We start from the raw sequence: 13553 nt of genomic DNA on the forward strand, positions 1-13553 counted from the left end.
TTTTAAGACTGGCACTATCAGCTCCCTGAAGGCGTGTTCTATTAATTATTAAGGCTGGCACAATGAGTTATTAATGCTTGCTTGGCACGCGATGTGATGATGTCAAAAGCAACAAGCCTTAATCCTCATGTTCATTACACCACTGCAGAACCTGCTCATTTTAATCTGAACCAACTGAGAAGAACTCCACCTCCACTGGAGTTAAGTCCTTTGCCAGGAATTGTTCCTTTGTTTTGAAGGGATAGTGCCGAGTAAGTTAAACACTATACCTCCACCCTCAACACCCCCCCACCCCACACAAACATTTAAAATACTATCCTTTTGCCCGTAGATTGCAGTAAATCTGAAATATGCAATAGATTAATTGTTCAGCTCATGATTATTAATGATGGGGGTGCAGGAATTCATATTCTATGGTTCTTTCGGTAAAGTCACGTAAATAGAAAAAATAAAGATGAAAATAAAGTGAATAAAACATTTTTTATTCATTTTCTTTATGTATTTCAACGCGACCTTCCTCTGCGCAAGTGTAATAATCCGCCCACTCATTAATATTAATGAGAGCGGGTGGGCCTCATGTGGAGTGACGTCACGCGGGGGCTGGGCCTCATTTGGAGTGACGTCACGCGCGGGACACACGCATTCTTGGCTCATTATATTAGCAAATACACCCACACTATCGCTCTCAAATCTGTGCCATTGACCAATGCATTCAACAAAAAATACCCTTTCAACAAAGCATCCTGAATAAACCGGAGCTTGTCAGACAGATCTCGAGAAGCTAAGCAGTTTAGAGCCTGGATAGTTTTTGGATGAGCACGGTTGGCAATGTACGGTGCGAAAGAAGTTCAACAACAGCTCGCAAAGCAAGCTGCGAGGCTATGTTGTGGGCAGAAAATCAGTGCCGCTACATCTTTTGTTGTTCGACTTTGCTCCAACGTGGAATTCCTCTCCACTTCCACCCACCCGTACTGACCAGCGTTGTGAAATATGGCCATTGCCGGCGTCAGGTTTACATATTTTCTAAATTAGACGATTACACCGCAAATGACTCAATTGGGATAATACGCATAGCAATTATCGCTCACTACTGGCAGACTAAAGCCACATGTGACCTGAAAATGAGACTATCCTGGTCTCTCGAGTTCTCACCTGGTTATAAATAAACTAGACTTTTTATGACAGCAACATGCAAACTTGTGGCCCTTTAATTTGTGATGCTGCAACTCACTTTGGTGGGCAGTCAACAGAAGCGACCATCCTAGTCCCGCCATGAACACGTGGAAATTCACCATTGGAACCTCATTTGCCAGTAAAAAAAACATGATAATTGTTGTTTTTACCCTTCTATCTGGCAACAAAACTGACACCTTTTTTACGAGGAGTCATGTTTGCATAGACCACAATACCTGCAGTCATAATGCAAAAAAGAAACATAACTCTGATAATGTATGCACTGTCCTTGAAGTTGATTGGTTCACACCCGAGACAGCTTTCCTTAGAGCCTAGTCTCATATGGGTTGGACCAGATGACGCCAAAAGGCTCTAAGGAAAGCTGTCTCGGGTGTGGACCAATCAACTTTATTGTTTTATTTTTATTATTTTATTATTTCCCTTCTACGTGACTTTACCGAAAGAACCAAGAAGATCAATTATCGGTACTAAGCACGCACGTGCTGACCCCTCCACCCCCCCCACAGCCCCTCCCCTCAGCAACCCCGCCCACCTCTTCCCACACACGCGAGCCCAGTGGGAGGAGGTGGGGGCTGCGCCTGCTGATTGGCCACGCGGCGAATCGCACGTCCACGTGATTTTTTTTGACAATCGACCAATGGCATGTCCTGGGGGTAGGGGTTGTGGGGGGGGGAGGGGTCGGTACGTCACGGCGGCCATCTTACTACGGGAAGTCGACGTCACCACACAACCTCACGGCAGGCGTTGGATGACGTGAGAAGCAGCGGCACCGCCCCGTCATCCAAACAAACGCCCTGACCCAACATGGCCGCCGAGTTGTACTCGCGCAACAAAAGTGCGTCGCTAATGGGGGATTGAGAGGGGGGGGGGCTCGCCGCGCCCGCCCTCCCCCCACCTATAAGAGGGGACGCAGCGCCCCAGCCCAAAGCGGAAGCGGCGTCGTCGTCCCCCCACTCCTCTAGGCGCGTGTACTGCGTTCCTGCGCCTGCCTCGCATCCACCTCGCATCCACCCACCCACAACCACCCCCCACCACCATCCACAATCACCACCACCCCCCACCACCACCCACAATCACCACCACCCCCCACCACAACCACCCACCCACCACTCGGCAATTTAGCAAACCTCGCCACTCTTGTCACGAAGAAGGGCCGTTGCCCGGAACGTCTCCCCCCCCCACCACCTTTCATCGCCGCTAGAATATTTGTCGTCGTTGCTTAATTCCCTTTTGTTTCAAGGCGGCGTTATTGGCGAATGTGTTTTGAGCATTTTTTTTGTGTTTGCCGAGGCGTCAACCACCACCACCGCCACCAATATCCAACGCTGTGCCAACAACAACAACAACATTGTTATTATCGCATACAAATCGACGACAAACACAATCTTGTAGTACAACAACAACAAGGGAATTGTAAGCACAAAAGGAGTAGGATGTCTTGAGAGCGTATGATGATATGTAGCTGTTGCGAGACATGGCGACTCCGGTAGCAGGAGGAGGAGGAGACGGCGGCAACGCTTGGCGCTGCACCATTTTGTGATGGAGTTGTTGGAGCGGCGTTCCTCTCCGCGTCGTCTCGGAGATTCTCTCGCCTCTCCTCGTTCTTCCTTCCCATCATCTTCCTCCTGCTCGCAACCAAAGCCGGCTTCGTCGTCTTCTGCTGATGCTGCTGATGCTTTTGGACCACAGCCTCCGTCTTCGTTTCAGCTGCTGCTGCTACAACTGCTACTGTCGTTTATCATCATCAGTGGCGGTCGAGCAGAAGGATTCGGTTTATTTCGTTAAATATTCGTCTAAGTATAGGTAACGTAGACGTGATGGCGAGGCTGGTAGACGAATAGCCACCGAGACAAATGCTGTGCTCCGAAAACACTGGAGCGCGTTTCTGCCGAGATAAGGAAAACAAAGAGATTATTAAAATAGGCGCGATAACAACGCAGGCAATGAATTAATAAAAATGTATTTATAAACCCGGGCGACAGTCCACCGAGACTCATGCCTGGCAAAGGTAGTCTTAAAACAGTATAACAGTTTTACAATGGTGCTAGAACACCACTGTGGAAGCCACAATAACATCAACACGCTGCGAGCCAGAATCCAGTTTCCATGATTTCTGCCACAACCAATTTGCCAAATCGCACCTCGGCGCCACTGCCGTGGACGACCAAGAACCAGAAGGTGCACAACAACAACAGCCTGCTGCTGCTGGTGGTGGCAATAGTGGTGGTGGTGGACACGAAGGCCGAGCAAGCTGCCTTCTGCCCTCCCATGGCGAACTCCAGCCACTTGCTGCTGCCCCAGCAGCATCAGCTGCTGGGCTTGGGTCTCCAGGCCCTCCCTCTGCTCGCCGCGGTCAATGGCAGCTTCCAGCAGCTGGGCGGAGGCCCTGCCACGGCCACCACGGCCGCCGTGGCCTCGCTGGCTAAGATCTCTTCGCTGGGCCTCATCGTGGCCGTGGGCGCTGCGGGCAACTTGCTGGTGGCCTTCGTGATCCTGCGCGAACGCAGCTTGCGCAAGGTGCCCTACTACTTCCTCCTGGACCTGTGCGCCGCCGACCTCCTGCGCTCCCTCGTGTGTTTCCCCTTCGTGCTGGCCTCCATCACCTCGTCACCTGCGCCGGTGACGGCCGCTGCTGCGGCTGCTGCGGTCGTCACCTCGTCGGCTTCGTCGCCGGCCTCGTCCGTGGTCTCCTCCATCTCGATCGCCGCGGCCGCGGCCGCAGCTGCAGCCGCGGCCGCCGCTTCGTCAGCCTCGTCAACGGCGCCTTCCTCGGCGGCTGCTGCTGCGGTGGCCGCCGCGGCCTCCTCCTCGCTGTCGTCGTCTTCGTCGTCGTCTTCGTCGTCATCGTCGGCGGCTGCTGCGGCCGCGGCGGCCTCGTCGGCAGCGGCCGCCGCGATGTCGGCCTCGTCCTCCTCCTCTTCCTCGTCCCCGTCGTCCTCGTCTGCGTGGGGCTACGGCTCGCGGCCGTGCAAGTATCTGGCCTTCACGAGCGTCCTCTTCTGCTTCCACGCCGCCTTCATGCTCTTCTGCGTAAGCGTCACGCGTTACATCGCCGTCGCTCACCACCGCTTCTACTCGAAGCGCATGACATCGTGGACTTGCGCCGCCATCGTGTGCATGGCCTGGATCCTGTCGGTGGCGATGGCTTTCCCGCCCGTCTTCGACGTGGGCACGTACGCCTTCATCGCCGAGGAGGGCCAGTGCACCTTCGAGCACCGCTACTTCAAGGAGAACGACTCGCTGGGCTTCATGCTCATGCTCGTGGTCATCGTGTTCGCCACCCAGGTGGTCTACCTCAAGCTCATCCTCTTCGTCTACGACCACCGCAAGATGAAACCCGTGCAGCTCGTGCCGGCCATCAGCCAGAACTGGACATTCCACGGCCCCGGAGCCACTGGGCAGGCGGCGGCCAACTGGATCGCCGGCTTCGGTCGAGGTCCCACGCCGCCCACCCTCGTGGGCATTCGGCCCTCGGCAGCTGTAGGGGCCGGCGGTGGAGGTGCTGCTGGTGGTGGCGGAGCTGCTGCTGGTGGTGCCGGTGGAGGAGGAGGAGGTGGTGGTGGCAACGGCGGCGGTGGTGCTGGTGGTCAGAACAAGCGCCTGCTGGTTCTGGACGACTTCAAAACCGAGAAGCGGCTGGGCAAGATGTTCTACATCATGACCCTGCTGTTCCTGGTGCTGTGGGCCCCCTATGTGGTTGCGTGCTATTGGCGAGTGTTCGTGCGTGCGTGCAGCGTCCCACCAGCCTACCTGAGCGTGGCCGTGTGGCTCAGCTTCGCCCAGGCTGCCGTCAACCCTTTCGTGTGCTTGGTGTCTAACAAGGAGCTCAGGCGCTGTCTGTATAGCGCCATCCCATACTGTCGCAAGCCGCGCCTGCCACACGAGGCATACTATGTCGTGTGAGAGCCCTCGCTCCGGTGTGTGTGTGGTTTGGTGGTGGCGGTGGTGGGCTTTGTCTGGGTCCCGTTGTGGGCTTGTCTTTTTTGCCACGCGCAAAGAGATCAGCTAGCCCCAGGGGTGATGTGTCGGTGATCGAATATTCGAGAAGGTAATGGTTGTCCCTTAATATAAATTTGAGGGGGGGAAATAACATTGGAGGGTAAGCTGATGGCATTTCTGACCCCATGTGTGTGTGGTTTTTTCGCAGAGGCTTTTAACGTGTAATCGGGCAGACTGGATAGGTTTCCACTTTCAGAGAGCAGTCAGGCCTGTTATTAATGCTGCTTAGTTGCTGGATGTTATTGGCAAGTGCACTCCCACCAAACAGTGGAGGAGGCCTGGTACGTTCGTTGGTGGGTTTTGTTTACGTGCGCATTTCTTTTTTTAAAGATGGGGCATTTTGATCGTGACCGAGATTGGGATCAAGGTTTGTGTGGTGGGATGTTGAAAAGCTGTGGGTTAGATTTAGGTTGGAGGATCGGTTGTTGTGGGGGGTTTTTTTTACGTTTCTCGTTTTTGCCTGCAATTTGAGGTGGTAAGTTGATGATGGTTGAACAACTGACCGGGCAGGATTTGTGAAACAGAGCTCGCAAGAGAAAAACTCGCCCTTTGTACAGCATCATGATTCGTTTCAGTTTTTTAAATTCATGTTATAATCAGCACCTTCGCGATAATGTTATTGTTAATGCGGTTCAGTCTTAATTTATTCTATTATGCATATTGAAAGAAACCACTAGAGTATTTTCTTTGAATACTTATTTCTGTAATGGTGCAGTCTCCATTTGGGTGATGCACATTTTTTATTATCTGCTGCTGTTTCTACTTGTTTTTTGGGATATCCATGTATTTTATTTCGTCTCACTGTCATGACCTATTGAGTGCTTGAGTTTGTTGTGCGAGTATGCATGCTTTTCATTTAAAATCGACAGTATTAAGAAAACGCTAACAGATGCTGCAGAAACGCAGCCAACTAAAACATCGGACATTCGACGGCCTGTGCAATTATAATAATGATTGAAAATTTGGAAGGGGAAATGTACGGAGCTGACTGAAACAAGAAAAAAAACCCCATCAAAGGTGGCCACGGGGGTACACCGCTTTGATCGACAACCTTCCGTATCCGACTGTGCATTACGGTGACACAGGAGCGGCAGCTTCAAGAGACGGAACACGGCAACTGTAGTGTTTGGTACGCTTTTGGCAGAAGGTCAGTAATTAAAACAAAGCTTGTCCCAAGACACTTCGAACGGCAATTTCATCAATGAACTGAAAACAGAGGTTGGTGACGTGGAGTGTTGGTGGTGGTGGGGGGGGAATGGGTGTGAGATCGCTGCAAGAAACCCAAGCCTGTTATTTTTTTGTAATTCTTTTTGGACACGCGCCCAAGCAAGGCATGCATGTATGTACGCGTGCACGGTGGTCATTGACAGCTCTCCTCGTGACACGTGTGTATATGTGTGTGTGTGAGCGAGCATTCTCTCCCTGGCAGACATTCGCTATGATGCACTGCACAATCAATGTGGTGAGGCTGTTCGCCGGGGCCATTCCGAGGGCCCACCCCCCCCCATCTCCCCTAGTAGCGCGCATGCGTCCGTGACATCGTTCGGGCAACCGCACTTGAATGACAATTGCGGTGGCAACGCTCGCCCTGTTTTGTAATGAATAGACGTCGTCTCTGGGACGGGAATTAACGGACGGTGCGCCGTGCAATCTTTAAAAAAAAAAACGCGCTTCTCCCAATGTACTTTCTGAAACGAAACAAAAAATACTGCCTTTAAAACGTGTTGGTTTTTTTTCTCATGCAGTCACAAGTGCCAAGAAGCGGACCACGAAAATGGGAAATCGTTATTGTACACATGGATTAATTTCTCGCAGCTTTGTAATGTACTGTACATATCCCCCTGTAGCTATATTCTAGAGAGGAACAAGATGTGCTCGTATGTGTGTGTGTTCGACAGTCAATTTTTTTTATCTCTTCGACTCTTAGAAACTTAAGGGTTCCTTATTTTTCCTGTTGCATATTTTGAACATTTTCAAAGGAGCAAATGTGTTGCTGTGATTGATACGTTAAAAGGTTACTTGGACACGTGACTTTGGTTGGATCTGTGTGGGGAAACCACAGGATCCATGCCCTAAAGATTCATGATGATGATGATGATTTAAGCGTAATTTTTTCTCCTTTGTATTTTGGATGTCTAAATACAAATGATTGTTTGCACAGAAAGGGTGTGTTTGAGATATAAATTATGAGCTGCTACATTCTTGACTCTTAGGTGACTACATTGTGATTTTTTTCTCTATGTATTGTTTTAATGTGTTACGGCACCTGTGATATGAACATTTCACACCAAATCATCAAGTTTATTTATATTTTAAGGGCTCTCGATTTTTCATGACAATTTTTTGTATTCATATTTCTGCATATATCCTTGAACATTCCCTGCTGCGGCCTGGCATCCGTAAACAAAAAAATTTCATTGTTTTCAACAAAATAATGTGCATTTATCATCGGCATATCATTCACATCAAGGTAAGCCTGATGCTTTCACGCATCTTGTACTATACAGTGGGTACATATAGCACTTGATTCCAATAGTTCTTACATCCCCTCTTCATTCATATAAAACTATGAACTATGAAAATATTTTTATTTCACCAGATGAGGCCCACTGAGCTATATAGCTCTTTTTCATGAGTGGCCTGGCCACAAATGATAGATCAACGAAGTGGGTATCATGTGGAAATGTATAGCAGCAGCCAAAGTCTATTAATGCGTGTTTCGAAATGGAGGAGAACATCTAAACTCCAAATACTGTACAACAGGCGTCAGGGTCGGAATCAACACCCACGACCTCCTACGTGCCAGGCGAGGGAGTTAACATCTCGCCACTGTGGCGCCCCAAATCTCCTTCCGAACATCTCCATTATCGGCATCAATTCATCAATCAATATCAAATCTAAATGTTCACAATACACGCTTTGAATATCGGGTGCAAAGGTAGATTTTTGTTTTCTCCCCATGTGTACGGTTTATTTTGTCATCCCTCAAGGATGTGGAGGCCTTCAGCAATGGATAAGCTCATGGCCGGTGATGATTCTTTTTAATTTATCGGGCAGTCTCACATGGCCCACTTTGTTCACTCGAGGCCGCTGCATTAAAATTGGGACGATTGATTATTGAATTAAATGGTAATCCTAACTCGTGACAATTCGTAGAATCACGGGAGGGTTGTTTGGGTGGGTGGGAGAGAACAATCATTAACACCGCTGCTCCCTTCCCTATCGAGCGCTTCGTGTGGCGGGTCATCCCTCCCACTCCCATGCCTCCCACTCCCTATCGCCTCTCATCCCTTCTCTTGTCTCCCCGTCCATACCTGTAGCGCCGCATTTCACTTCGTGTCGTTTGCCGCCACAAAACGTTCCCGGCGTGATCATTCCGTGGGTTGTGAAACCGCAAGCAAGGAGGAGGGAAAAGTCGCGGTCGTAAATTGGCCCTGAATTGATGACTCTAACTCCAGATTTGGTCGCTTGAAGAAAATACAAATTCAAACGAGGCGCGTGTGCGCAACGGAGACGGGAGATGAAGGGGTGGAGCAATGAGCGGCCCCCTTTGCCAAAACGAATTGGCGCGCGCATACATTTTTTTTCGTGATCATTGATTATGGGTGTCGGCCCGTGCCAAGGAGATCTTTATTGAAGTGGAACAGCTGTTGGCAATATGTTGCGGAGCGGCCATCTCCGCGGGGATGTTTTGTAATTTTTGGAGGTATTGTGTGAGAAATACTGCGTAAAAAAAAATGGTTCATCCTTTATAATTACATTAATCTAGGTGATAATAATGCCTAATGAGTGCCGATTAAGGATTCGCTTCGCTGATTTCGTGAGACTGAATGAAACCCATGTCAAATCTCAAAAGCTAAGCGGGGTTGAGCCTGGATAGTAGTTGAATGGGCGTCCACCTTTTGTAAAACAGGTGTAAACTGCTGCGGTGCTAAATTGTCAGCACAAGACGGTGTAGCATAATCAGTTATTGTACTGTACCAATAACCCAACGTCTATGCTCCCACCATTTGCCAACCAGAATTCTGAATTGTGCCAACATAACCCCCACGGATCCACACGGCATCGTTAGGTCCACTGTGCGGCAGTGGGTTGACAAAAATGTTATGCAAGTGTACAATTTAAAACCAAATGCATACTGTAGGCATCACAAGGTTGATGAAGGGTAAGCTGGCCAAAATTTAATGGAGATGGAATGCCCATGGTAAAAGTTACTCATGGGAAGATGTCTTCAATGAGATGCTGTTCGTCTATCCGGGAAGAGAAGTGCACAGAAATTGATGGACATCACTATTAAGGGAGTTAAACGCAGGATGGGAGCCTATTTCAGGACGCCCTATTTTTTTCTGCAAAGCTTTCTCCTCCCCGCTCAATTATTCTTCGCGAACCACCAACGCGTCGGTTTAGCTCATTTCCCTCCTAGCGTTTACGTTTCACTGTCATGATTTTTTTTTCTCTCTCTTGACGAGGCTTCAATGCCAGGCGACGGTCATGAACGCGGGGCATTGCATCTCAATTTGCAATCCTGGCCCCGGTATTCAAGAGCGAGCAACGCCAGGGCCAAATTTATATCCCGGTTGCCCCTTTTATCAAAGACAAATAACCCCCCCCCCCCATATCCTCATTGCCATATAGGCTGTTGGGGCAAGTGCTGTCAGCAAGCACTTGTCAAGGCCGAAAGCACATGTAGGGGTAGCTGCGGCAGAGGTCGCAAACGGGTTTTGATTCCTTACCCGTACCCTGCCGCACCAGGGTCGCAAAAGGGTACCCGTGCCCGGCCGGGTACGGGTATCGAGTACCTGATTGCGACCTCTGGGATGAAGCCATGTTGCAGGCGCGGGTGGGTTGATTCTAGGAACTTGAATTGTGAGAAGAGACGAGACGTTGGGAAATGAGTGACAGTTACTCACCAGTGACTCAGGGTCTACCCGTACCCGGCCGCACCAGGGTCGTAAACGGGTACGGGTAGCCAGGTATCGGGTAGGGTACGGGTATCGGGTACCCGGTTGCGACCTCTGAGCTGCGGTAGCGAGATGTTAACGACCTCGCCTGGTATGTAGAAGGTCGATGGGGTTCGATCCCGACGCCTGTATATTTGTAGCTTACATGTCTCTCCCCATGGGCGTGTGGTTATTCTCCGGGTTCTCCAGTTTTTCCCACCACATTCAGGAACATGCATTTAGAATCTTTGGCTGCTATACATTTCCACGTGATAAACCAATTCGTTGAGCTATTGTGACCAGTTGGCTTTTAACAAAGAGCTCAGTGTGCCTTACCTGGTAAAATAACAGAGTTTATAGTTGAGGTCAGCGTGGCCTGCACCACACTCTTATTTACCCAGTGCTGACATTTACGCACAGCGCCAGGTACTAATTTTAAGACCAAGTTGGTATGTTTCAATTATTTTGCACCCTACGTAGCCAACCGTGCTAATCGGAGGTGCGAGTTGACCTGGGGAAGGCTCAGAATTGGTTCAGATAGTTGCCGCTGATGTTGCCAACGATTCGGAATCTAACTGGAATGGCAAGGTTTTGTAGGGCAGAGTGCTAACCACTACACGACCGCTGCACACACATACGAAACACGCACAGTGTGCCCTGCAGCTGAGGAGAGTAGGGGGACGCGTTAATGTTACATGGTTAAACGCGAACCAATTTAGGGTGTTCGTGAGGGTTATGTTAAACTAACCTATTGCGTAGGGCAGGGGTGTCCACAAACTTTTTGCAAAGAGGGCCACATTTGATAAAGTGAAGATGCCCGGGGGCCAATGGTTCCTTTTGACATTGTTTTAACCACAAAAGTTACGTGGAAATACACACTGTTATAAAAAAAATTCATTGTCACAATTACCTTTATTTTTCAAATGACAATGTAACCAAATATAAGCCACTCAGGCAGACGGGAACAACTCTAAAAACGCAATTCTGCCTTTCATTCAGTCAGATAACATTGAACAAACTGTATAGAATACCTTAAATTTCCATGAATTTTATGATGTATTTATTCTGACAGAGCTGGTGAGCCATAACTAACACATTATAAGACCGAAGCTGCGGGCCGTATGAAATCTGCCCGCGGGCCGGACTTTGGACATGCCTGGCGTAGGGGAATAGCTGTGTTAGGGCAGGTGTAGGAAATATTTTCCCTGCTGAGGGCTGAGTAGGAGGACGTTCACATATTGTTTCCCGGTTTAAAAAATATAATTTAGTAGTCCGATCAGCTTTGCTCGGATGCTTGCAGTGGCGTGACGGATGAATCGTTTTTTTACGGGCCGTTTTGAAAGGGGTTAAGGCCTCGTGTTGCCGTGAACCGTATGCCATTGTGAGACGATCCGTGAGCCGTGGGTAACGCCACCCCTCTCTGCGTTAGGGCCACGTGAGAGGCATTAACAAGGGGGTGTCGTCAAATTGTCGCCACTCTTGCGGTGAAATGCTCACACCATTCCACGCGCCGGCACACTCGGTCACTGTGTCCGAGTCTTTTTTTCAAACACAAGCCCTACGTGAGAACGTCATTAGCGTAGTGAGATTTGTTGAAAACAACGGGATCGACGTACGACCGAGTTGGTGTTCGCGGTCGTGCTGTGGAGTTCTCTTCCACGCGCTGCGAGACTTTGTTGTGTGCCGAAGAAGCTTCCAGAACGTGGAGCGAAACGTCGGACATCGTGCCGAGCAAGCACAGCGGGTACCACCCGAATCGCACATCGCGGAAGATCAGCACGACGCACGTGGCGCCGCGCTGTCTTTGCGGCAGAACCCGAAATTCTCGCAGCGTGAAGCGAAAAACGAATTATTCCAAAGCGGACGCGTGCTATAACATCTTTTTTGTTAATCGGACAAAAAAACCCGTGAGCCATCGAGCGGTTGTTTACGTGCTCCGCTCGCTCACCGCAAGCGGCGCGATAACAAAGACCTTTCGGGTTTTAACTTAATAAGCGTGGTCTCGGTGTGCGTTGCCTGTAAGAACGTTTAACACGTAGGCTTTCGCGAACAATATCATCCATAATAGAGGTTATGCCCCCTCAACTCTCCCCATTCTGAGAAGAAGCCCCATTGAGGTCAAACCCCCCCCCCCCCCCCCATCTTGACGGCGTGGAGACCGGACTGGTCCCGGGGGCTCGGGGTAGGTAGGTCGGTGCGTAAAAGGGTGTCGTCGTAATCGCGTCTCCAGCGGACGCTTGTGGCGTCAGTGGGCTGAGCTTCGCTCCTGTGACAGACGGTTCGCAGCCACCCCCCCCCCCGGGAAGGAGGACGGGGGGAAGGTAATATGATCTCGACACCCGTTGCGTCTGTTATTACGGCGCTTGCTTTAAGCGACGCCGCAGAACCTGACGCGCGTGCAATATTTAAATCGTTCAAAAATCCCAAAGCCACGTGGCTCGCTTTAAACTCAACATTGGCCACCTTGCGCCCCAGCACCTCGTGTATTTTATGAGAAGCGCGCCTTCAGAGGACTGCTCGGGCAATCCATTAACGCAGCTCTATCGAAGAAATGCGTCAGGATACGTACCCCCTTGCAGACTTGTACGGAGGGGGAGGGGGGCGGGTGTGGGGGGGGGAAATCTCTCAATTAGAACCTACAGTTGCATCCACAGAATTGATCCGGGTAATTTTCAGTCGCTATTTAATTTCCAGGCGATAGTTTTTTTTTTATCCACTGCATGATACTTTTGTAAGCGGAACAAAACGAGCCGCAAGTATCGTATTCAATGAAATGCGCGTGTTGGGTGTTTTTTTTATGTAGTTATTTTTTGTACTCTTGTACGGTTCGTCTCACATGCCCATGGACGTTCTGTCCATGGGCGGTGAGGTGGTGGGGAGCTCAGACGTGGGATATACAGATCAGCACTGTTTAAAACACGTAGTTCTTTCGCGACCAATATCCACAATAGAGGTGTTTTGGGTCAAATCGTTAAGTCCGCAAACCACACCAACGAAACGTCACGGGACTCGAATTGTGAATGTTGTTGGGTTTACTCTCCAACACGCAAGCGGTGTGCTGTGCTAGGAACGAATTGGTACGTTCTGTTTACGCGACATACTTTACTAATTGGCTGTGTCGGGGTTTGGCGAGCTTAACGACACATTTATATTGACGCGATCTGACCCAACAAAACGTCTATATGTACATGGTGTTTTAAAAGATGTTAACACTTATATGGCACTATCGTTTTTAATAGAAAAAAATAACGGATAATACACTGTAACTTGATAACAAATTAATGTTAATAGCTTCAAAAAGTCAGACAGTCTCTACTTGTTCGCCATCATTCTCAACACGTGCCTGGAATCTTCTTCAGGTTGTCTCCAGAGCCCGGAGGCACATTTCTTGTGGTATTGTTGCAAATTCTCAGAAGTGTT

The 13553-nt window shown here is 49.6% G+C and overlaps 1 protein-coding gene across 1 annotated transcript; it reads left to right on the forward strand.

Annotated features, from left to right (window-relative positions):
* Positions 1 to 2122: 2122 nt before the first annotated feature.
* Positions 2123 to 7392, forward strand: GPR85 (G protein-coupled receptor 85). Its single transcript, XM_078860985.1, has one exon. The coding sequence runs from the start codon at positions 3301 to 3303 to the stop codon at positions 5095 to 5097; it is 1797 nt and encodes a 598-aa protein (XP_078717111.1). The 5' UTR covers positions 2123 to 3300; the 3' UTR covers positions 5098 to 7392.
* The last annotated feature ends 6161 nt before the right edge of the window (positions 7393 to 13553 follow it).

This window comes from Lampetra fluviatilis, chromosome 11 (assembly GCF_964198595.1).
Source record: "Lampetra fluviatilis chromosome 11, kcLamFluv1.1, whole genome shotgun sequence".
Taxonomy (NCBI): domain Eukaryota; kingdom Metazoa; phylum Chordata; class Hyperoartia; order Petromyzontiformes; family Petromyzontidae; genus Lampetra; species Lampetra fluviatilis.